Genomic DNA, 25,530 nt, shown 5'->3' on the forward strand with positions numbered 1-25,530 from the left:
GCTGCCAGAATCTCCCGTCCATTCGGGACCACGGAGGCCACGGAGGCGGTTAAAGAGGCGGAGGAAGACTATGGTGGAATGGGGTCTACGTCCCGCACCAGAGCCGCCACCACGGACAGACACCCACACAGACCCTCGTCTATAGGTTCAGGTTTTGCGGCCGGAGTCTGCACCTTGGGGGGGAGGGGGGGGGGGTTGTTACTGTCACGTTCTGACCTTAGTTCTTTTGTTGTGTATTGGTTTTAGTATGGTCAGGGCGTGAGTTGGGTAGGTTGTCTATGTTCTCTTTTCTATGATTAGGGATTTCTGTGTTTGGCCTGGTATGGTTCTCAATCAGAAGCAGCTGTCATTCGTCGTCCCTGATTGAGAGCCATACTTAGGTAGCCTGGTTTCACTTTTGAGTTGTGGGTGATTGTTTCCTGTGTCTGTGTTTGTACCATAAGGGACTGTTTCGATTTTCATTTGTTCATTCACGTTGTTGTTTTGTATTTTTGTAGTTCTCAGTTTTATATATTAAAATGGACACTTACCACGCTGCACATTGGTCCGACTTCTCTTACTCCTCGTCAGAAGAAGAGGACAATCGTTACAGAACAAGTATTTGATACACTGCCGATTTTGTGGGTTTTTCTACTTACAAAGCATGTAGAGGTCTGTAATTTTTATCATAGGTACACTTCAACTGTGAGAGACGGAATCTAAAACAAAAATCCAGAAAATCACATTGTATGATTTTTAAGTAATTAATTTGCATTTTATTGCTTGACATAAGTATTTGATCACCTTCCAACCAGTAAGAATTCCGGCTCTCACAGATCTGTTAGTTTTTCTTTAAGAAGCCCCCCTGTTCTCCACTCATTACCTGTATTAACTGCACCTGTTTGAACTCGTTACCTGTATAAAAGACACCTGTCCACACACTCAATCAAACAGACTCCAACCTCTCCACAATGGCCAAGACCAGAGAGCTGTGTAGGGACATCACGGATAAAAATGTAGACCTGCACAATGCTGGGATGTGCTACAGGACAATAGACAAGCAGTTTGGTGAGAAGGCAACAACTGTTGGCACAATTATTAGAAAATGGAAGAAGTTCAAGATGACGGTCAATCACCCTCGGTCTGGGGCTCCATGCATGATCTCACCTCGTGGGGCATCAATAATCATGAGAAAGGTGAGGGATCAGCCCAGAACTACACGGCAGGACCTGGACAGAAAATCTATAACAACCATCACAGACAACCCTTTAATCATACATTCTGTCCTGGCATGGTGCAAACTACATGAGCTGTTCGGAGGAGGGGGATTCCTTTCCCCTAAAACCCCTTTATGGAACAATAGATTGATTCCTATGTTTTTCTAGAATAGCAACTTTAGACCATGGTCTGATAAGGGGATCACTCTTCTGGAACATTGTTATGAGGAGGGAGTTCTTATGTCTTTTGATCAGCTGAAACAGAAATACCACTTGCCTAACAGGGACTTCTTTAGCTACCTACAACTACGAAACTTTATTAGGGTGACTCTCAAGGGACAATGGAACCTACCTAAGATGTCACCTATTGAACAACTCTGCCACGCAGACCAACGACTGTTCAAGACCATTTCCCGTGCATACAATGCTCTTATGTCAGGACTAACACTGCCTGAGCTAGATAAACCCCGACTTAGATGGGAAAAAGATCTGGGTATTGATCTTGATGAGGATCTATGGAGTGACCTATGCAGGGATGGTGTTACATCCACATTGAACTCCAGATACAGACTGATCCAGTTTAATTTCCTCCATCAGCTCTATATCTCCCCATCTAGACTGCACAAGTTCAACCCTGATATCTCCTCCCTATGTTTTAGATGTGGCTCAGATGAAGGAACATTCCTCCATTCCACTTGGCAGTGTTCAAAACTACACCGTTTCTAGCAAGGGGTATGCAATACCATATCCTCAATTCACAGGGTTGCATTCCCTTTAGACCCAGAGGTCTGTCTACTGGGCAACTTTACTGACTCCAATCTTAGGCAAAGCCATACTATAAAGCTAACAGAAATATTGCTAGCGATTGCCAAGAAATGTATTGCCTTGAAATGGAAATTGGATTCCTCCCTGCCAGTTGCAATGTGGCTATCGGAAGTTAATAATTGTATCCCTTTGGAGAAAATCACTTACTGCTTGAGGAATAAGTTAAAGACATTTTACAGAATTTGGCAACCTTTTATTGACTATATGGAGAATCTCCCCCCACATCTCATTGATTGAATCTCTATATAATCCTCACATAATATTTCACACGTAATGTATAATATGTAGCCTACGGCAGGTGATCCAATGTCTCATTATTATAATTTTTTTCATATTGTATGTTTGTATATATAATTATAATTATAATTATTTTTCGTCTGTTACTGTTACTTTGTCCTATCGTTGTCTAATATATTTTCAATTTTGTTTTGAATGTTCTTAACTGGAAAATGCAAAAATAAAGATTTTTTTTTTTTAAAGACAGCTCGGTGCATTCAGCATGTCAATATTTCTTAGAAAAACACTAAACGATTTGTATCCAATTCCCCGGCTGGAGGATTACATTGATCGGTTTGGGAAAGCTCAGTATGTCTCAAAGTCTTATTTGCTGAAGGGATACTGGCAGGTGTCCCTGTCAGAACATGCTAAAGAAGTATCTGCCTTTGTGACACCAAGAGGGTTTGTATCGGTGTCTGGTTCTTCCATTTGGAATGAAAAATGCCCCAGCCACATTCCAACGTTTGATGAATACTGTGACGGCAGAGTTGAGCAATGTGGTCACTTACATTGACAAAGTGCTAGTGTACAGCGACTCATGAGCAGAGCATGTGGACCATATATGTGGATTGTTCCAGTGTTTGGAGGGGGCAGGGTTGGTGGTAAACTTATCCAAGTGTGAAATTGCACAGGCCCAATGTGACCTTTTTGTGTCATGTGGTGGGGTTGCAGAAGGTGAAGCCAAGGGCAGCCAAGATCCAGGCCATAATTGACTTGCCGGTGCCACGGACATGGAAGCAGTTGTTGAGAGTTCTGAGAATGAGTGGGTTCTATCAGAGATGTTTTCCCAACTTTGCAGCGGTGACTGAACACCTGACAAATTGAAAAAAGGGGCCAGGCTTTGCTGGACAGAGCAGTGTCAGCAGGCACTGGAACAGGTCATGGCCATCTTATCATGGGAGCCAGTGTATGGGGCGCCAGATTTCACAGTACCATTCAAGCTGTTTGCTGTTGCATGTGATGTGGGGGTAGGGGATGTGTTGCTGAAGAAGGACTCATCTGGATTCGAACAGGTTATTAGCAGTGGTTATCAATCAGTCGAGTGCGATCGACTGGTCGGCTTTCCTAGTCGATCGCCAAACATTTCTGTAAAAAGCCCAACAAGAAAGCCTTGTGTTCCTATTTTTGTATTTGTTTCTGGCTGCTTGCTGTAGGAGCATTTGATTCAGCAGCCCTGCGCGTTGGGTAGTCAAAGTGTTCCCATTTTAACCATTTTGAACTAGTACAAACTCTGCATACTCAGTTGGCCCTGAAAGCAAATCAAGTACACCTATAGGCCTACCAGTGGCCAATCAGATTGCTCAGATCACTGTGTCTGGTGCTTCCACAAGCACATAGAGAAGTTGACTCTACTGTGTGAGATTTCAAGAGAGACTAGAGAGAAACTGTAAACGAATAAAGCAAAGTGCTGCTGTTATAATGAGTCGGTTAATGTTTAAGATTAAATCAGTACTGTCAACACTTTATTCAACATTTTTATGCCATAAAAAGCCCTCTCCCTGTCCACTCATGCTACAAAGTGTATCGATTGACTTGCATTGTTATTAACAGCTTGTATCTTTCTAATTTCAAGAAGTATATTTTTTTTTAAATCTCTCTCTCTCTCCTGAGACTGACCATCCGATGCAGGCACCACCAGTCCAGTAAAACATAATAATAATAATGATTTCAATGTATTTCTTCACAAGTAATACAACAAATGATCTATTACCAGTGTGATCATATACTTCACGTTTGTAAATATATATAAAAAAAAGAGAGCAATAACATCAATAATAGCCAATATGCAGTGATAATGTATTGAGCTTATAGCCTAATGCATAAACCTCATTGTTGCAGCACTGTTTTTAATAAGTTAATGTTGCATAGGCTTACGTTTATTTTTTATCTGAACGGCAGATCTCGGTCTGTATTTTGAAAGAGATCTTGGCTCAGTAAAAGGTTGGTGACCACTGCCCCATAGCATACTTTTCAAAGAAACTGAATAAGCATCAACAGCCTCACACAACGATCGAAAAAGAGGCTTTTTTATTTATTTATTTTCATTTTTTTTTCACCTTTATTTAACCAGGTAGGTTAGTTGAGAACAAGTTCTCATTTGCAACTGCGACCTGGCCAAGATAAAGCATAGCAGTGTGAGCAGACAACACAGAGTTACACATGGAGTAAACAATTAACAAGTCAATAACACAGTAGAAAACAAAGGGGGAGTCTATATACAATGTGTGCAAAAGGCATGAGGAGGTAGGCGAATAATTACAATTTTGCAGATTAACACTGGAGTGATAAATGATCAGATGGTCATGTACAGGTAGAGATATTGGTGTGCAAAAGAGCAGAAAAGTAAATAAATAAAAACAGTATGGGGATGAGGTAGGTGAAAATGGGTGGGCTATTTACCAATAGACTATGTACAGCTGCAGCGATAGGTTAGCTGCTCAGATAGCTGATGTTTGAAGTTGGTGAGGGAGATAAAAGTCTCCAACTTCAGCGATTTTTGCAATTCGTTCCAGTCACAGGCAGCAGAGTACTGGAACGAAAGGCGGCCAAATGAGGTGTTGGCTTTAGGGATGATCAGTGAGATACACCTGCTGGAGCGCGTGCTACGGATGGGTGTTGCCATCGCGACCAGTGAACTGAGATAAGGCGGAGCTTTACCTAGCATGGACTTGTAGATGACCTGGAGCCAGTTGGTCTGGCGACGAATATGTAGCGAGGGCCAGCCGACTAGAGCATACAGGTTGCAGTGGTGGGTGGTATAAGGTGCTTTAGTGACAAAACGGATGGCACTGTGATAGACTGCATCCAGTTTGCTGAGTAGAGTGTTGGAAGCCATTTTGTAGATGACATCGCCGAAGTCGAGGATCGGTAGGATAGTCAGTTTTACTAGGGTAAGCTTGGCGGCGTGAGTGAAGGAGGCTTTGTTGCGGAATAGAAAGCCGACTCTTGATTTGATTTTCGATTGGAGATGTTTGATATGAGTCTGGAAGGAGAGTTTGCAGTCTAGCCAGACACCTAGGTATTTATAGATGTCCATATATTCTAGGTCGGAACCATCCAGGGTGGTGATGCTAGTCGGGCATGCGGGTGCAGGCAGCGATCGGTTGAAAAGCATGCATTTGGTTTTACTATCATTTAAGAGCAGTTGGAGGCCGCGGAAGGAGTGTTGTATGGCATTGAAGCTTGTTTGGAGGTTAGATAGCACAGTGTCCAATGACGGGCCGAAAGTATATAGAATGGTGTCGTCTGCGTAGAGGTGGATCAGGGAATCGCCCGCAGCAAGAGCAACATCATTGATATATACAGAGAAAAGAGTCGGCCCGAGAATTGAACCCTGTGGCACCCCCATAGAGACTGCCAGAGGACCGGACAGCATGCCCTCCGATTTGACACACTGAACTCTGTCTGCAAAGTAATTGGTGAACCAGGCAAGGCAGTCATCCGAAAAACCGAGGCTACTGAGTCTGCCGATAAGAATATGGTGATTGACAGAGTCGAAAGCCTTGGCAAGGTCGATGAAGACGGCTGCACAGTACTGTCTTTTATCGATGGCGGTTATGATATCATTTAGTACCTTGAGTGTGGCTGAGGTGCACCCGTGACCGGCTCGGAAACCAGATTGCACAGCGGAGAAGGTACGGTGGGATTCGAGATGGTCAGTGACCTGTTTGTTGACTTGGCTTTCGAAGACCTTAGATAGGCAGGGCAGGATGGATATAGGTCTGTAACAGTTTGGGTCCAGGGTGTCTCCCCCTTTGAAGAGGGGGATGACTGCGGCAGCTTTCCAATCCTTGGGGATCTCAGACGATATGAAAGAGAGGTTGAACAGGCTGGTAATAGGGGTCGCGACAATGGTGGCGGATAGTTTCAGAAATAGAGGGTCCAGATTGTCAAGCCCAGCTGATTTGTACGGGTCCAGGTTTTGCAGCTCTTTCAGAACATCTGCTATCTGGATTTGGGTAAAGGAGAACCTGGAGAGGCTTGGGCGAGGGGCTGCGGGGTGGGCGGAGCTGTTGGCCGAGGTTGGAGTAGCCAGGCGGAAGGCATGGCCAGCCGTTGAGAAATGCTTATTGAAGTTTTCGATAATCATGGATTTATCGGTGGTGACCGTGTTACCTAGCCTCAGTGCAGTGGGCAGCTGGGAGGAGGTGCTCTTGTTCTCCATGGACTTCACAGTGTCCCAGAACTTTTTGGAGTTGGAGCTACAGGATGCAAACTTCTGCCTGAAGAAGCTGGTCTTAGCTTTCCTGACTGACTGACTGACTGGTTCTGGTATAGGTCGCTAGGCACTATAAAGTATATGCGTCCTGGGCAGGGGGGGACTTGGTTGTATATACAGATCATAATCAACTCACGTTCTTGGAGAAAGGTTTGAGATGAACAATCTCAAACCTTGTTCCGCTGGAGTTAAAATCCAGCACCTATGTTTTTATCCCTTTTTATTGGTCCTTCTAATTCATAAATAACCCAGAGCATCCTGTTGTGCTGTATCACCACCTGGTATTGCAACTGCTCCGCCCACAACCGTAAGGCCCTCCAGGGGGTAGTGAGGTCTGCACAACGCATCACCGGGGGCAAATTCCCTGCCCTCCAGGACACCTACACCACCCGATGTTACAGGAAGGCCAAAAAGTTCATCAAGGGCAACAACCACCCGAGCCACTGCCTGTTCACCCCGCTATCATCCAGAAGGCGAGGTCAGTACAGGTGCATCAACGCTGGGACCGAGAGACTGAAAAAAACTATCTCAAGGGCATCAGACTGTTAAACAGACATCACTAACATTGAGTGGCTGCTGCCAACATACTGACTCAAATCTCAGCCACTTTATTCATTAAAAATTGTATGTAATAAATGCATCACTAGTCACTTTAAACAATGCCACTTAATATAATGTTTACATACCTTACATTACTCATCTCATATGTATATACTGTACTCTATACCATCTACTGCATCTTGCTTATGCCGTTCGGCCATCGCTCATCCATATATTTATATGTACATATTCTTATTCATTCCTTTACACTTGTGTGTAAAAGGTAGTTGTTGTGAAATTGTTAGATTACTTGTTAGATATTACTGATTGGTCAGAACTAGAAGCACAAGCATTTCACTACACTTCCATTAACATCTGCATGTGACCAATAACATTTGATTTTATTTGATATTTTCATGGTCCTTACAGGCCTGATGCAGTGTCTGCCAGAGTCCAAGGATGCCAGTCACCAGAGAAGATACTCCACAAGTTGTGGTTCGTCGCCGCCTCAGACTCGCTCCCCACATTGTCTGGTCGGCTATGAGGTAAGCTTCGAGTCAAGGCAGACAACCCCACACACACACAATAACACACCACTCCAACGAGGGACCACAAGCAGAGGGTGCTGTGAGTGGAATTAATTACTCTCACCCCATGACCAGTAGCAGCTACCCTCCTGTACATGATGAGAGAGAAACCTGTTCTTCTTCCAAAATAGTCATAACGTGTCTGAAGCTGATAGGAAAGGAAACTGAGGAGTTGACACAGGAGATACGGGAACTATAGGAAGAGCTTAATTCAACCGCTTCAATGGATCCCCAACAGTCACTACCCAGGCTGACCCGCAACAGAGAGGATGGAGCCTCACCTTCATCGGTTGCCAACTCACTGGCCCCCCATAGCAGGCGCACCTCCGCTAGATATTGTCATCATCAAAGTCAGCTTGAGCGGGCACAGTTGGTGCCAACCAGAGATGATTTACTGCAGTCACAAAGGTAGATAGAGCAGCTCATTGAAAACGTTGGGATCAGAGGGCTCTCCTTCTCAGGCCAGTCATCGTCATCATCTACTCAGTCAACCCCTCGCCGTCGAGAGCCATCGCACCAGCGAGACCGGTCGTCATCTCATTGCAGGACTCGTAGCCCTACAGCACCACCTAAAGGGCTGACTTCACATGATCGCCAACATCAGCCCTCAACTAACCACTGCGGTCAGCCTACACCTGATCGCTGTCGTCAGCCCAAACCTGGCAGTCATAACTACTCACCTGACTGTTACGGCCAGCCTACACCTGATCAGCATTATCGACTCACACCTGACTGCCGCCGCCTGGCAGTCACAACTACTCACCTGACCGTAGCGACTACTCACCTGACCGCTGCGGTCAGCCTACACCAGATTGCCATTGTCAGCCCACACCTGACTGTCGCCGCTGTGACCACTCACCTGACCGTTGTCGTCAGCCCTTACCTGACCATCGCCGTTACGACTACTTGCCTGACCATCGCCGGGTGGGTCTGCTCACCTGATTGTTGTCGGCACTCACCTGCCCGCTACTGCACACCTTCTCCACCCAGCCGGGAGCGTGCCTACCGTGGCCCAACTCGTACCATCCCCAACTTCATCAATGAAGATCCACTAGAGCTTGCAAGGCTGAAGGTGGCCCTTGACAATGTGCTGCCTGTAGATGCAGAGTGCTTCAAGTTTCAGATATTGGTAGACCACCTGAAGTTGGAAGAGGCTTTGCTAATTTCTGACTCCTACAGCAACAGCAGGTACCCATACAGTGACACCATGGAGTCCCTCACAGAACTGTATGGCCAGCCCCACCAGCTTGCCTTCCAACACATCGCAGGGTTAATGGATGGCCGCAACACCAAGAGTGGTGACACCAAGGCATTCTGAAAATTCCCACTCAGAGTGCGTGCCTTGGTTGGCATGTTGGATCAGCTAGGGAGAGATGGACAGGGAGAACTGAGGTGTGGCTCACATGTCATATGCCTTGTAGCTAAGTTACCACACAATCTAAAAGCCAGCTTCAAGAGATGTGTGAACCCCATCAAGACACCCATTCCAACCCTCCTTCAGCTGGCAAAGTGGCTCGAGTATGAGGTGAGAGTGCAAATAGATGACACGTTCAGTAGCAACCAAAGCAGGGACCACCCTAGCTCACGCCGAGATCAGCGTGAAGACAAATCCTTCCCCAAGACCACCACCATCCTCCACGGAGGTGAGCAGAGAAAGGACAAAGCCAAAGTCTCTGCGCAGAACCAGCTTCCAGAGGAAAGATCAGGGGAGATGCCAAAGAAGCATTTTCCGTTCTGCAACACCATGCAGCATTACATGAATCAATGAACCAGGTTTCAGCTCCTGTGGATGCGAACACCAAGCAGCTCAGTGTACTCTCACGGCTAAGAAGTTCGAGAAGAAGTATCTTGACGTGGCCTCCCGGTGGCACACTCTGGGTTCGCGCCCAGGCTCTGTCGCAGCCGGCCGCGACCGGGAGGTCTGTGGGGCGACGCACAATTGGCCTAGCATCATCCGGGTTAGGGAGGGTTTGGCCGGTAGGGATATCCTTGTCTCATCGCACACCAGCGACTCCAGTGGCGGGCCGGGCACAGTGCACAAGGTCGCCAGGTGCACGGTGTTTCCTCTGACACATTGGTGCGTCTGGCTTCCGGGTTGGATGCTCGCTGTATTAAAGAAGCAGTGCAGCCTGGTTGGGTTGTGTTTCGGAGGACGCATGGCTTTCGACCTTTGCCTCTCCCAAGCCCGTACGGGAGTTGTAGTGATGAGACAAGATAGTAATTACTAACGATTGGATACCACAAAATTGGGGAGAAAAGGGGGTAAGCAAAAAAAAAAAAAAGAAGTATCTTGAGATTCTCCACAAGGTCTACACTATCCCGACTGCTACAGAACGCTAGCATGAAGAGTATGAAGACCGCCAGAACAAAGGTGCCAACAGAGAGCATTTGCCTGGTGAACTCCACTGCAAAGACCCTCTACGTTGATTGGCCTTCTGGCAGCAGCAAGGTGTTATTGAAGATGAGTTGAGTCATCTTGCGGAGCGGCAACAAGTCACTTGACAAGTACGCCTTGTTAGACGACGGGTCGGAGAGCACTATACTTCTACACGAAGCAGTAGGGCAGCTTGGCGTCCAAGGCAATCCCGAGGACTTGGCACTTCGTACAGTGGGTCAAGATATACAAGTCATCCATGGAGCTTATGTGTCATTCTCTGTGGCCCCTGTTACTCAACCAAACATGTCCATTGACATCCACAGACCCTTCACAGCTGAAGAGTTGGGCCTTGCACCGCATACCTACCGCATACCTACCCTGTCGAAGCCCTTCAGAAAAGGTATCGGTACCTCGAGGGCCTTCCCCTTCAATCGCTGGATCAGGCGCAGCCGCTACTGCTCATCAGATCAGACTATCCCCATCTAATCACCTATACAGATCCAGTGCATTTGGGTCCCCGTGGCGGACCTGCTTCGATCAAGACTCAGATAGGCACTTCAAAGTTCCTCGTATCTCCATCTGCAGAGCTCTTCAGCCATGTAGAGAAGCTCTGGCAGTTGGATACGCTTCAGTATTGGAAGAACCCTCCCTTGGAAGCTCTGACAGAGGCAGTTTTGGAGCGGCAGGTAGCCTAGTGGTTAGAGCGCTAGGCGTACTGAAGTAACCGAAAGGTTGCTGTATTGAATCCCCGAGCTGACAAGGTCAAATCTGTTGTTCCGCCCCTGAACAAGGCAGTTAACACACTGTTCCCTGGTAGGCCCTCATTGTAAATACGAATTTCCTCGCTGCACCAGAGTCCATTAGAGCTGGAGACGGTGGCTTCCGTCTCAATAGGGACACAGACAGCTCCATCTGTCTTCAGCGATGTTGCTCTGCCGCAGGGAGGTGTGTGACCCTTATCTCCATGGGTTCAACTCTGCCCCAGGATGGACAACGGAGGAGGGTGAGGAGAGCACTGGCGCTCCCAAAGAAGGTTTTCCAAACAGATGGCCATCGTGATGAGCGCGTTCAGGGAAAGGTTGTCGTCTCTGCACGCCAACTCCTCGCACAGTCCTCTTTCGGAAAAGGGTGTGTAGTGCCAGTTCATTCCATCCACTGGAGGCTGCCATGGTCCGGAAGGTGGGGGCATACTCTGCAGCGGTCTGGGCACCCTGCCCGAGTTGGAGTAGTTGCTCACCTCCCTCTCTGCACTACAGAGGATGGTCGAACAGTGCCCTGAAGAGAGCCATGAACCCCTCGTAGGAACCTAGCTCTTCCTCTCCTCTCTCCCAGAGAGCCATAGCCCACTCCAACACCCGCCCAGTCAGCAGGGAAATGATCGTGCAACCATGGACCTCTCCCTGGTGGGGGCTCCTGTCTGATGAGCGAAATAGAGGGAGCACTGGAGTAGGAAGCCACGGCATTTGGAAAGAGTCCCGTCATACTTGTCTGGTAGGGACAGTTGGGAATCACTGACCTGGACGGACTGGTAGGCTGGGGTACTGGCTCACTAGGATGACTCGTGGTAGAAGGCCCTCCGCTAGTTGTAGGTGAATCTTCTCGGGTGATATCAAGACGGTATGGAGGTGGAGGACCTCATCCATAGCCGCACCCAGTTACGCCAGCTGATCGTGATGTTGGCGGATTAGGTGTCCTTGTTCGGCGACCATCTGAGAGATGTCCTTATCTTCTGCTGATTCTACTCTTTTGAAGAGGCAGTGTTCTTTACCACATACGCAGGGAGTCAGGAAACAGGTGCAGAAGCTGAGTTTAATAATAATAATCATGAAGATAATACAAAACAGGAGAAGCATACTGAACGTAACCAAAACCAATACTGCCTGATGACTGAGGCTTACTGTGGGCAATATGAAGGGAGAGTACGTGGGTTACATGTCACGCCGGAGCTGTCCACCTGAATCTCCGGGAAGCAAACACGCTGTCCCCCAGGTACACCCACATCCAACACCGACCTCCCATTAATACTTTTACGTCAATGCACACACTTAGTCAGGTTACCGGACAACTAGGCAAGCCTACACTGGAGTATGCTTCAGGGGTTCTTCAAATTTAAACTGTGGGGTATCCTCTATAAGTTCTTCGGGAAAAAAATGTTTAAAATGGTTATTAAAAGAACCCCTTTTAATGGATCCTCAAAGAACCTTTTTGGGTACATTTTTTTAACTCCCCCCTCCCTTATTATTAATAATATTCATAACAATAACAACAATGTCACAATATTTCAGTTGTCAGTCTTTATTATGATATTAGTGGCAAAGCAAAATGTAAAAATCCAAACATGAGGTAAACTCCCAGCTGAGGCCCAAGTCCAATGGATATATCCTTTTGCTTGTTCATGTTAATGTGTTGATGTTCTCCGTATCCATAGCCAGAATGATTTTACAGTGCATGGTGATCAAGCAGGTTTCCTGTTATATTCATCAGAGGCGTAGGGAGGGGGAAGTGTGTGAATAAAAAAAACTGCAATTATACAGATGTACAAATGTGAATGAATGTAAGGGTACATGCTGGTGGTAGGGTGTGTGCTGGTGACAGGGAAGTCAGGCGCAGGAGATTGAACTTATAAAACAGAGCAGTTTAATAAGTGCTCAAAAACTCAGAAAACCAAAATATACAAAATATTACAAGTGGGTACAAAACCCGTCGCACACCAGAACATATCTTGCACAATGCTTACAAACAAAACAATCACCAACAAGGACAATGAGGGGGAACAGAGGGTTAAATACACAACATGTAATGAATGGGATTGGAACCAGGTGTGATACAAGACAAGACAAAACCAAAGGAAAATTAAAAGAGGATCAGCGATGGCTAGAAGGTTGGCGACTTCAACCGCCGAACAAGGAGAGGGACCAACTTCGGCAGAAGTTGTGACAATGAAAAAAAAAACTTTTCATCATGTTTTTTATACAAATACCTTGTCCATAAGGAGGCTGCTGTGACTGGGTCCTATAAGGTTTTGGAGAAAACAAAATTAACTGTAGATGATACATATGATCTGCACAACATACCAATACAAATTGTGCATACCTTTGTGTGCCTCCTGGTCAGTATACCTGCAGACTCAGACAGACTCAGACTCAGACTCATCTGCACCCAATGCAGCTATAGCCTTTAACATATTCTTACCTCTTTGTTGATTGATATCTATTGAATTGTGTCCATTTTCTGTTTTAGAAATAGTTTTTAAATGGAGAAAGTGTCAAACAACACTACCATTTGTACAAAGACACAAATATAAATGGTATCATCCTAAAACAATATCAATTTATCAAGGGAGAAACCTTACCTTACATTGAGGCAATCTTTCCATTTTTTAGTTAAGTACCTGCACCTGCTGTCCAAATGTTTCAGTTGGGCAGTTAGGTTTCTACAAGAATCCCCACCAACTAAGGAGGTTCCTCGATGAACCCCACCTCCTTTGGGCTTCTTGGAGAACCTTCTTGGAGAACTTTTAGGATCTTAAAAGAACCCTTGCTGGACCCCTCATTTTTAGAGTGTAGAGACCATAGACTTCGCGAGTATGGTGTAATAGTAGGTTTGTCTAGTCCAGGTATTCCCATACCTGGGAATGCGCAATGCCATTGGGGGTACGCCAAATAATAATGTGATTCACATTTTTTTTTAAGAAATACATTTATATCTTCCAACGGGGCTATACATTTGGGTGAGGTTTTATTATCACCTGATCATCATCTAGTGTTCAGCAAAATAACAACACAATTTCAAACACAGGTAGCCTAGTCAAATAATTAACATCCAATCACATTAACGGTTACGCTCTCGCCGGAATTCCACTTATGGTCCGTATGTAGCCAAACATAGCTGCTGCTCATTCCGTTTGCTCGAAAATTGATAAATTATTTTTAAAAGGCCCGGGTCCATAGAGACACATACCAGCTTTACTGGTAGTACTGCTACTACCAGCAGTACTACACCTGCACCTGTTGATGACACAAGTTGTTCTGCTTCCACGAGCACATCCAATGCTAGCATCAGTAATTCTACATTTGTTGTTAGTCCAGCTGGCATGGACACTGATAGTTGTGAATCTGATGTAGCCGAAGAGCTACTGCCCCCTAACCCGGGAAAGCACCGAACAACAGACAGGGACCTTGGACCATCGAATAGGCACAAATATGATGAGAACTTAATTGATTTGGGGTTCACTTATATTGGGAGTAGTGCCTTTCCTCAGCCATAGTGTGTTATACGTGCAAAAGTACTATCTCACAACTCGATGAAACATTCACTTTGACTTTCAAGTAGTAAGACATGTATTACTGCAAGAGATTCCATTACTAAGAAGACACTAGAAATGTCTTATATGGTGAGATACCGAGTGGCTAGGACAGGCAAGCCCATTACTATTGTGGAGGACTTAATTATTCCTGCTGCCGTGGATATGGCTGGGACAATGCTGGGGCAAAACACCCAAAAACTATACAGACAATGCCTTCATCAAACAACACTTGTTCACAATGCATCAGTGACATGGCAGGAGCTGTTTTGAAGCAATTACTGCTTCGCATACAAGCCAGTGAATTCTATGCGTTACAGCTGGATGAGTCAACAGATGTGGCGGGCTTAGCACAGCTTCTGGTATATGTCCGTTACGTTTATAGGGGTCAATTAAGGAAGACATCCTCTTCTGAAAACCACTGGAAACCAGGACGACAAGATAGGATATTTTTTAAGCACTGGACAGCTTTGTGTCATCAAATGGACTTTGGTGGTCAAGATGTGTTGGTATCTGTACTGATGGCGCAAAAGCCATGACAGGGAGACATAGTGGAGTGGTAAAGCACATGCAAAGCAGTTGCTCCAGACGCCATTTGGGTAGACTGCAGCATCCACCGAGAGGCTCTTGCTGCCAATGTAATTCCTGACACCTTGAAAGACGTTTTGGACACGACAGCGAAAATGGTTAACTTTGTTAAAGCAAGGCCCCTGAACTCTCGTGTATTTTCTGCACTATGCAATGATATGGGCAGCGACCATGTAACACTTTTACAACATACAGAAGTGCGCTGGTTATGAAGGGGCATAGTATTGACACATTTTTTTGGAATTGAGAGACAAGCTTAAAGTTTTCTTTACTGACCCTAATTTTCACTTGTCTGACTGCTTGCATGATGACGATTTTCTCAAAAGACTGGCCTATCTGGCTGTTTTTTTTCTCTCACCTGAATGATCTGGTGATAACATGTGGGACAAAATTGAGGCTATGATTAAGAAGTTGGAGCTCTTCTCTGTCTGCATTAACAAATGAACTCAAGCTAACGGACAATGTCAAATGTGATATAGCGAAGCACCTGAGTGAGTTGGGTGTGCAATTACGCAGGTACTTTCCCGAAATGGATGACACAAACAACTGGATTCGTTATCCCTTTCATTCCCTGCCTCCAATCCACTTACTCCACTTACTCCACTTATATCTGAACAGGAGAGCCTCATCAAAATTGCAACAAGCGGTTCTGTGAAAATTGAATTTAATCAGAAGCCACTGCCAGATTTCTGGATTGGGCTGCGCTCAGAGTATCCTGCCTTGGCAAATCGGGCTGTTGGCAAATCGGGCTGACACTGCCTTGGCAAATCGCACTGACACCGATGCCCTTTGCAACCACATACCTATGTAAGAGTGGATTCACTAGCATGAAAACTAAATACAGGCACAGACTGCGTGTGGAAAATGATTTAAGCCTGAGACTCTCTCCAATACAACCCAACATTGCAGAATTATGTACATCCTTTCAAGCACACACTCCTCATTAACCTGTGGTTAGTTATTCACAATTTTCGATGAACAAATAAGGTTTTATATGTAATATGGTTAAATAAAGAGCCAGGTTGTGACAAAAACTCACACTCATTCTTATGTTTGATAAATGTATCGTATAGTGTGTGTTTGGCAGGATTACATTGATGGCAAAAAACAACATTTGAGTGTGTGCTGACCCTGGTACTAGAGGAGGTACGCAGCTGGAGGCTGAATGTTTGAAGGGGTACGGGACAATACAACGTTAGGGAACCACTGTTCTAGTCGATTCCATAACAATTGTATTACGCCATTCTATTGGAGGTTAACAATGGAACAACTGGAGTTCTGCTCTATGCTGATTGTTGTCCCCTTGTTTCAACTCATGTTGTATTAAACTCATGTATTATACCTACATATACCTACTCCCTAAATTGTATCAACATATCGATTGCGCAACCAGGGCTGGTAAAACCTTGGATCATTGCTATTCTAACTTCCGCGACGCATATAAGGCCCTCCCCCGCCCTCCTTTTGGAAAAGCTGACCACGACTCCATTTTGTTGCTCCCTGCCTACAGACAGAAGCTAAAACAAGAAGCTCTCGCGCTGAGGTCTGTTCAACGCTGGTCCGACCAATCTGATTCCACGCTCCAAGACTGCTTCCATCACGTGGACTGGGATATGTTTCGTATTGCGTCAAACAACAACATTGACGAATACGCTGATTCGGTGAGCGAGTTCATTAGAACGTGCGTTGAAGATGTCGTTCCCATAGCAACGATTAAAACATTCCCAAACCAGAAACCGTGGATTGATGGCAGCATTCGCGTGAAACTGAAAGCGCAAACCACTGCTTTTAATCAGGGCAAGGTGAGCGGAAACATGACCGAATACAAACAGTGTAACTATTCCCTCCACAAGGCTATCAAACAAGCTAAGCGTCAGTATAGAGACAAAGTAGAATCGCAATTCAACGGCTCAGACACAAGAGGTATGTGGCAGGGTCTACAGTCAATCACGGATTACAAAAAGAAAACCAGCCCCGTCACGGACCAGGATGTCTTGCTCCCAGGCAGACTAAATAACTTTTTTGCCCGCTTTGAGAACAATACAGTGCCACTGACACGGCCCGCAACCAAAACATGCGGACTCTCCTTCACTGCAGCCGAGGTGAGTAAAACATTTAAACGTGTTAACCCTCGTAAGGCTGCAGGCCCAGACGGCATCCCCAGCCGCGCCCTCAGAGCATGCGCAGACCAGCTGGCTGGTGTGTTTACGGACATATTCAATCAATCCTTATCCCAGTCTGCTGTTCCTACATGCTTCAAGAGGGCCACCATTGTTCCTGTTCCCAAGAAAGCTAAGGTAACTGAGCTAAACGACTACCGCCCCTTTGGCACTCACTTCCGTCATCATGAAGTGCTTTGAGAGACTAGTCAAGGACCATATCACCTCCACCCTACCTGACACCCTAGACCCACTCCAATTTGCCTACCACCCAAATAGGTCCACAGACGATGCAATCTCAACCACACTGCACACTGCCCTAACCCATCTGGACAAGAGGAATACCTATGTGAGAATGCTGTTCATCGACTACAGCTCAGCATTTAACACCATAGTACCCTCCAAGCACGTCATCAAGCTCGAGACCCTGGGTCTCGACCCCGCCCTGTGCAACTGGGTACTGGACTTCCTGACGGGCCGCCCCCAGGTGGTGAGGGTAGGTAACAACATCTCCACCCTGCTGATCCTCAACACTGGGGCCCCACAAGGGTGCGTTCTGAGCCCTCTCCTGTACTCCCTGTTCACCCACGACTGCGTGGCCACGCACGCCTCCAACTCAATCATCAAGTTTGCGGACGACACTACAGTGGTAGGCTTGATTACCAACAACGACGAGACGGCCTACAGGGAGGAGGTGAGGGCCCTCGGAGTGTGGTGTCAGGAAAATAACCTCACACTCAACGTCAACAAAACTAAGGAGATGATTGTGGACTTCAGGAAACAGCAGAGGGAACACGCCCCTATCCACATCGATGGGACAGTATTGGAGAGGGTAGTAAGTTTTAAGTTCCTCGGCGTACACATCACAGACAAACTGAATTGGTCCACCCACACAGACAGCATCGTGAAGAAGGCGCAGCAGCGCCTCTTCAACCTCAGGAGGCTGAAGAAATTCGGCTTGTCACCAAAAGCACTCACAAGCTTCTACAGATGCACAATCGAGAGCATCCTGGCGGGCTGTATCACCACCTGGTACGGCAACTGCTCCGCCCACAACCGTAAGGCTCTCCAGAGGGTAGTGAGGTCTGCACAACGCATCACCGGGGGCAAACTACCTGCCCTCCAGGACACCTACACCACCCGATGTCACAGGAAGGCCATAAAGATCATCAAGGACAACAACCACCCGAGCCACTGCCTGTTCACCCCGCTATCATCCAGAAGGCGAGGTCAGTACAGGTGCATCAAAGCTGGGACCGAGAGACTGAAAAACAGCTTCTATCTCAAGGCCATCAGACTGTTAAACAGCCACCACTAACATTGCGTGGCTGCTGCCAACACACTGACTCAACTCCAGCCACTTTAATAATGGGAATTTATGTAAAATATATCACTAGCCACTTTAAACAATGCTACTTAATATAATGTTTACATACCCTACATTATTCATCTCATATGTATACGTATATACTGTACTCTATATCATCTACTGCATCTTTATGTAATACATGTATCACTAGCCACTTTAAACTATGCCACTTTGTTTACATACCCTACATTACTCATCTCATATGTATATACTGTACTCGATACCATCTACATCTATCTTGCCTGTGCCGCTCTGTACCATCACTCATTCATATATCTTTATGTACATATTCTTTATCCCTTTACACTTGTGTGTATAAGGTAGTAGTTTTGGAATTGTTAGTTAGATTACTCGTTGGTTATTACTGCATTGTCGGAACTAGAAGCACAAGCATTTCGCTACACTCGCATTAACGTCTGCTAACCATGTGTATGTGACAAATCAATTTTATTTGATTTTATTTGATTTACTGCAATCAACAGCGGAGCAGGGAAGTGCACACAGGTGGCTGGTGGGAAAGGCAAACAGCCTATGCATCACGCCAATAGGGTTAACTCACGCCAATAGGGTTAACTGTAATGTGGCTCATGTAGCAAACATTCCTAAACTGACCCCTCCGAACAGAGAAGGCGCATCCCACTCTGACACCAAATTAGCAAACAGCTGGGTAGGAAAGCAAACCAGGTCACCGACGTGAAAGGCAAACACCCTACAGCAGGGAATTATAACATGGCTCATTTAGCGAGGATGAAGTGTTGATGTTGCCACTTTGCACCACTAGATGTCCATCTGTATCAAGTTTCTCAGTCACCCCAAAAGTAAGTGGTCAGCTAAGAATGTTTCCTTTACATCCCATTTCATATAATTAAGCAATTCGTTTTGTGCAATTAATTCTTACAATAAGTTAACTGTTTCCAAAAAGATATGTGGTGACATGTTAATCTAAAATGTTTAATTAGGATGTTTACCAGAGACCAACAACAACAAAAAATGTATGAAATGTCGTTCATACATTCATATTTTTTGTTAAGACAAAGATTCCAAAAGCATAAAAAATTCTGAGCCATTTTGTTTTCTGTGTGTCAACAGCCCGATTTGCCACTCACAACCAGTGCAGGCCAGTGGTGGGAGAAATGAGGAGGACAGGCTCATGGCTGGAATGATGATCTGTGCATGTTCAATGTGTATTTACTGTATTTCTTTGAAGAAATTTAAAAGTTTCACAGGAAGGAGATATGTTCTTATTTGACCTTCCATCTCCCGTACCTGGAGTGGGCACGCTTGTTTTTACAAGCGTGTGTGTGTGTGTGTGTGTGTGTGTGTGTGTGTGTGTGTGTGTGTGTGTGTGTGTGTGTGTGTGTGTGTGTGTGTGTGTGTGTGTGTGTGTGTGTGTGTGTGTGTATTCAGCATCCGGCACCAATACATGAAGCGAGTTGCCTGGGAGGAAGTGAAGCAATCATGTTAATTGCATTTTAATCCGTATTCAATTCAGACAATTAATTAACACAGTACAGGAATACAGCTTTATATCATTGCAACCATGAGAGCACTATAAATATTATCCGCAGTATATTACCTTTTGTGGATCACAATGATTTCCTAATATGGGATTTCTCTTAAAACACAAAGAACTTCAGTAATAAGTAGCGCAAAATATATAATCTGTTGCCAACCTTTTACTTCTACGACAAGGAGATTTCCAGCCCTTACAGACAGTTTATGATTTATGGTAATAACAGGTGCTGCAGTGACACTGTGTGATTCGTCACCGGTGAGCCATCCTTGGTGGTGACCTGAGAGAGGAGAACGAGAGAAAGAATCAAGTGAAAGATAGATGGTTTAAAATAAAAACATTCAGGATAATTTGAGTTGTTATTAAATTATACGTTTAGATCATGTGCGTTATACTAGGAATGTCGTCGTGTCAGATGATCAAACTGTGTAGCAGAGAATATCAATCCCAACTACCTTAAAAGCTAAATATTGTCTTACCCTTTCCCCTTCTTTTGCAACGCAGCATGTGGCTTCAGAGGTGTTGTTTTTGGGGACCAGCATGGTTTGCTTTGACCGTAGTGGGGTTGGATAAGCTCTGGAGAAGCAGCAACCTGTACACTGCATGATGTTGGGGAATATTGTGTTCGGTTTCAGTGTGCATTCCTCACAACCCACTGTGAAGATAATGAAGACAAAAATGAATTGAGAATCTATTGAATAGTATGATTTTAAGCTGCACCATGCATCACCAATCTCTTCCTTGTGGCTCTCAATTCAATTCAATTCAATTCAAGGGCTTTATTGGCATGGGAAACATGTGTTAACATTGCCAAAGCAAGTGAGGTAGACAACATACAAAGTGAATATATAAAGTGAAAAACAACAAAAATGAACAGTAAACATTACACATACAGAAGTTTCAAAACAGTAAAGACATTACAAATGTCATATTATATATATATATATATATACAGTGTTCTAACAATGTACAAATGGCTAAAGGACACAAGATAAAATAAATAAGCATAAATATGGTTTGTATTTACAATGGTGTTTGTTCTTCACTGGTTGCCCTTTTCTCGTGGCAACAGGTCACAAATCTTGCTGCTGTGATGGCACACTGTGGAATTTCACCCAGTAGATATGGGAGTTTTTCAAAATTGGATTTGTTTTCGAATTCTTTGTGGATCTGTGTAATCTGAGGGAAATATGTCTCTCTAATATGGTCATACATTGGGCGGGAGGTTAGGAAGTGCAGCTCAGTTTCCACCTCATTTTGTGGGCAGTGAGCACATAGCCTGTCTTCTCTTGAGAGCCAAGTCTGCCTACGGCGGCCTTTCTCAATAGCAAGGCTATGCTCACTGAGTCTGTACATAGTCAAGGCTTTCCTTAATTTTGGGTCAGTCACAGTGGTCAGGTATTCTGCCGCTGTGTACTCTCTGTGTAGGGCCAAATAGCATTCTAGTTTGCTCTGTTTTTTTGTTAATTCTTTCCAATGTGTTAAGTAGTTATCTTTTTGTTTTCTCATGATTTGGTTGGGTCTAATTGTGCTGCTGTCCTGGGGCTCTGTAGTGTGTGTTTGTGTTTGTGAACAGAGCCCCAGGACCAGCTTGCTTAGGGGACTCAGGGCTTAGGGCTCTCTTCCACAGTTTGGGAATAAGGAGGTAATATAGCAATTTATATTCTCTCGCTATAATGACAACAGAACAACTCACTGGTCATTGTGTTTCCAGAACACATAAACCATCAACAAAAATAGTTATTGTAACGTAAAACTTATTGTTTGTCTTGTCGCTGCTTGGGTAAGAGTCTGCGATGAATAGAAGTATGGACAGGATGAGGGATACTCCAGTTGATTTCAACAAGCACATTTTTGTGACAGGTGGCAATATCCTGACAGGAAACATGAACAAAATCATTCAAAACCAGCCTTATTCATCTCAAAAGTTGAAAACTAATGAACACAAAAAACAGCAGTGAAACACTACATTGGAAACACAACATAGTGAATGGAAAAAGCATTAACTGTGTATGTTTCTCTTGGTGGAAGCCTGTTCAGTGTTCAGTGTAGACCCTACTTCTTCCTCCATTAACTTTTATACCGCTGTCCCTCTGCCCATGTGCTCGACCGGGATTAGGTAAACCCCTACACCTTATCAGTGATATCTGTGAGCATTGGCCACTTGGCTACCTGCTCTAATCTTTTAGATTAAAAAAGGAACTGCGCACGCAGTCGAAAGTCAAAACACACTTCCATCCTGACAATGGATGGAAGCTTCTAATCCCTTAAACAGGTGGGATGTTGCTAGGTAACTGCTGTTCTGTCGTGCGGAAGACGAGGCAGGATCATTAGTTCATTAGTTTAACTTATGCTCATGGTCCTTTGCCTTGTAAATACATCTAAAGACATTTTTAATACTTTGAATATCTGATTCATCTTTCCATGCTGGATTATAACCCCCCAAAATAAGTAAAAATGTAAACTACACAATAAAAGTTAAAGATTTCCCATTAAATAAATGGGGTCTCTTATATAAACCAGGGGGACTAGTCCCTGGCCATGCTTTATTATCATCTGGGGCAGTGCTAAGATCAGTGAAAGCAATTAATACAGTACATTAAATAATGCTATCCTCTCAGAGAACCAAACAGATAGCCAATGTGTATGTGGACACCCCTTCAAATTAGTGGAATCGGCTATTTCAGCCACACCCGTTGCTGACAGGTGTATAAAATCGAGCACACCTCCATGCAATCTCCATAGACAAACATTGGCAGTAGAATGACCTTACTGAAGAACTCAGTGACTTTCAACATGGCACCATCATAGGATGCCACCTTTCCAAAAAGTCAGTTTGTCAAATTTCTACCCTGCTAGAGCTGCTCCGGTCAACTGTAAGTGCTGTTATTGTGAAGTGGAATTGTCGAGGAGCTCACAGAACAGGACCAACAAGCGATGAAGCGAGTAGCGCGTAAAAATCGTCTGTCCTCAGTTGCAACACTCACTACCATGTTCCAAACTGCCCCTGGAAGCAACGTTAGTACAAAAACTGTTCGTTGGGAGCTTCATGAAATGGGTTTCCATGGCCGAGCTGCCTCACACAATGTAAAGCGTTGTCTGGAGCAGTGTAAAGTTTACCGCTATTGGACTCTGGAGCAGTGGAAACACGTTCTCTGGAGTGATGAATCACGCTTCACCGTCTGGTTTGGTGAATTCCAGGAGAACGCTACCTGCCCCAATGCATAGTGCCTAGTGTAAAGTTTGGTGGAGAAGGAATAATGGTCTGTGGCTGTTTTTCATGGTTCGGGCTTGGCCCCTTATTTCCTGTGAAGGGAAATCTTAAAGCTACTGCATACAATGACATTCTAGACAATTCTGTGCTTCCAACTTTGTGGAAATAGTTTCCTGTTTCAGCATGACAGTGCCTCCGTGCACAAAGTGAGGTCCATACAGAAATGGTTTGTTGAGATCGGTGTGGAAGATCTTGACTGGCCTAGACAGAGCCCTGACCTCAGCCCCATCGATCACCTTTGGGGTGAATTGGAACACCAACTGCAAACAAGGTCTAATTGCCCAACATCAGTGACCGACCTCACTAATGCTCTTATGGCTGAATGGAAGAATGTTAGCGCGGCAATGTTCCAACATCTAGTAGAAAGCTTTTGCAGAAGAGTGGAGGCTGTTTTATCATCAAAGGAGGACCAACTCCATACTAATGCTCATGATTTTGGAATGAGATGTCTGATGAGCAGGTGTCCAGGTACTGTATTTACCTCAGAGATGCGTTTCAATGATATGTTTATATTAATGTAATAACATTAATGAGTCAGTGTATCTTCAATTAAATTAGATTTATGCTAATGAATGTGTACTCTAAATTAAATGAGCACCATGCGGAAATCGCTCCGCCATTTTCTGTTTGCTAAGATTCTTACAGTTGGCCTAATTTCAGTTTATGTGACAAAACAAGCAAGTACAGTGTAGAGAATTATACCATTTACCCGGTACAGTTTAAATTGGGATTCATCTGTGAAAAGCACACTTCTCCAGCATGACAGGGGCAATTTAAAGTGAGCATTTGTCCACTGAAGTTGGTTACGACACCGAACTGCAGTCAGGTCAGGACCATGGTGAGGACGGCGAGTTTGCAGATGAGCTTCCCTGAGATGGTTTCTGACAGTTTGTGCAGAAAATCTTTGATTGTGCAAACTCACAGTTTCATCAGCTGTCCGGGTAGCTGGTCTCAGACAAATATAGGTTTGGCGAATGCCAGGAGAACGCTACCTGCCCCAATGCATAGTGCCAAGTGTAAAGTTTGGTGTAGGAGGAATAATGGTCTGGGCCTGTGAGGCCGGTTGGACGTACTGTCAAATTCTCTAAAACAGTGTTGGGGGCAGCTTATAGTAGAGGAATGATCATTAAATTATCTGGCAACAGCTCTGGTGGACATTCCTGCAGTCAGCATGCCAATTGCACGCTCCCACAAAACTTGAGACATCTGTGGTGTTGTTGTGTGACAAAACTGCACATTTTAGAGTGGCCGTTTATTGATCCCAGCTTAAGCTGCCACTATTGCTATTAAATCGGCTTCTTGATATGCTACACGTGTCAGGTGGATGGATTATCTTGGCAAAGGAGAAATGCTCACTAACAGGGATGTAAACAAATGTGAGCACCAAATATTTGAGAAATACGTTGTGCATATGTTTGTGCATATGGGATCTTTTATTTTAGCTCATAAACATGGGACCAACACTTTATACATGATAAGGGACACACTCTACACACACCTACACATGGATGTTGTATTGTAAATATGTAAATATGTGGCCTGAGGGAACACACTAAATGTATTGGGTAAAGTGTTATGAAATGTAATGTCATGTAAGATTTTAAACTGTATATAACTTAATGTTGCCGGACCCCAGAAAGAGTAGCTGCCGCCTTGGCAGCAGCTAATGGGGATCCTGAATAAATATAAATACAAATACATGTTGCGTTTATATTTTTGTTCAGCGTAAGAACAGCTACAACATAGTATCTTTTCATCCTTCCGTTCACCTGTGTTTTAAAATTTCCCGACCTTGGTTGCATTGGAGACTAGGCCCTGGCAGATGTAACTCAATATGCATGGAGGGTGGCACATGAAATCGCAGAGATTTAAAGGCTTATGGTGCAACCATGTCATGAGCCATAACTGTTCTTCAATCCTGCACTCTTACTGTCATTGTATTTCTCCACTCAAAACGGTAATTGTATAGCCTACTGTAAAACCTTAAGACTAATTGCTAAGGTGTTTTATTATTGATGTTTTCATTAACAAGACGAAAGATGAAAACCAGCTAAATGCATAGCACAGTACATTTTTTGTTATTGTCACATTCAATGATGTAGTGGTAAATAATTATGTGGGTCGACACTGATTGCCAGTGTGAGTAAAGTAGCACTCCCTTAACTTTCAATGCATTTTTCTACAAAATGTGGGTAAACGCTTATGCAAACCAGCATTACACTACACCCGCAATAACATCTGCTAATCACGTGTATGTGACCAATAAAATTTGATTTGATTTGAAAAAATCCACTACACTACTGG

General features: G+C 44.6%; 1 protein-coding gene across 1 annotated transcript; it reads right to left on the bottom strand.

The window, feature by feature from the left end:
- Window positions 1-19,957: 19,957 nt before the first annotated feature.
- LOC109893863 (glycoprotein hormones alpha chain 2-like) lies at window positions 19,958-21,804 on the bottom strand. The gene is made up of 3 exons (XM_020487065.2): window positions 21,714-21,804; window positions 20,432-20,607; window positions 19,958-20,232 (listed from the first exon to the last, which is right to left on the bottom strand). The coding sequence occupies exons 1-3, from the start codon at window positions 21,802-21,804 to the stop codon at window positions 20,164-20,166; spliced, it is 336 nt and encodes a 111-aa protein (XP_020342654.2). The 3' UTR covers window positions 19,958-20,163.
- Window positions 21,805-25,530: the final 3,726 nt, after the last annotated feature.

Source organism: Oncorhynchus kisutch, linkage group LG7 (assembly GCF_002021735.2).
Source record: "Oncorhynchus kisutch isolate 150728-3 linkage group LG7, Okis_V2, whole genome shotgun sequence".
In the NCBI taxonomy this organism is placed as follows: Eukaryota; Metazoa; Chordata; class Actinopteri; order Salmoniformes; family Salmonidae; genus Oncorhynchus; species Oncorhynchus kisutch.

Excerpts from the sequence above, each read along its gene's own strand:
- LOC109893863 (XM_020487065.2), bottom strand. The coding sequence starts at position 21,804 with ATGTGCTTGTTGAAATCAACTGGAGTATCCCTCATCCTGTCCATACTT. Across the intron at positions 20,608-21,713 it reads AAGCAGCGACAAGACAAACA|TGGGTTGTGAGGAATGCACA; the intron begins ATAAGTTTTACG and ends TTATCTTCACAG. Across the intron at positions 20,233-20,431 it reads TTGCAAAAGAAGGGGAAAGG|GTCACCACCAAGGATGGCTC; the intron begins GTAAGACAATAT and ends CTCCTCTCTCAG.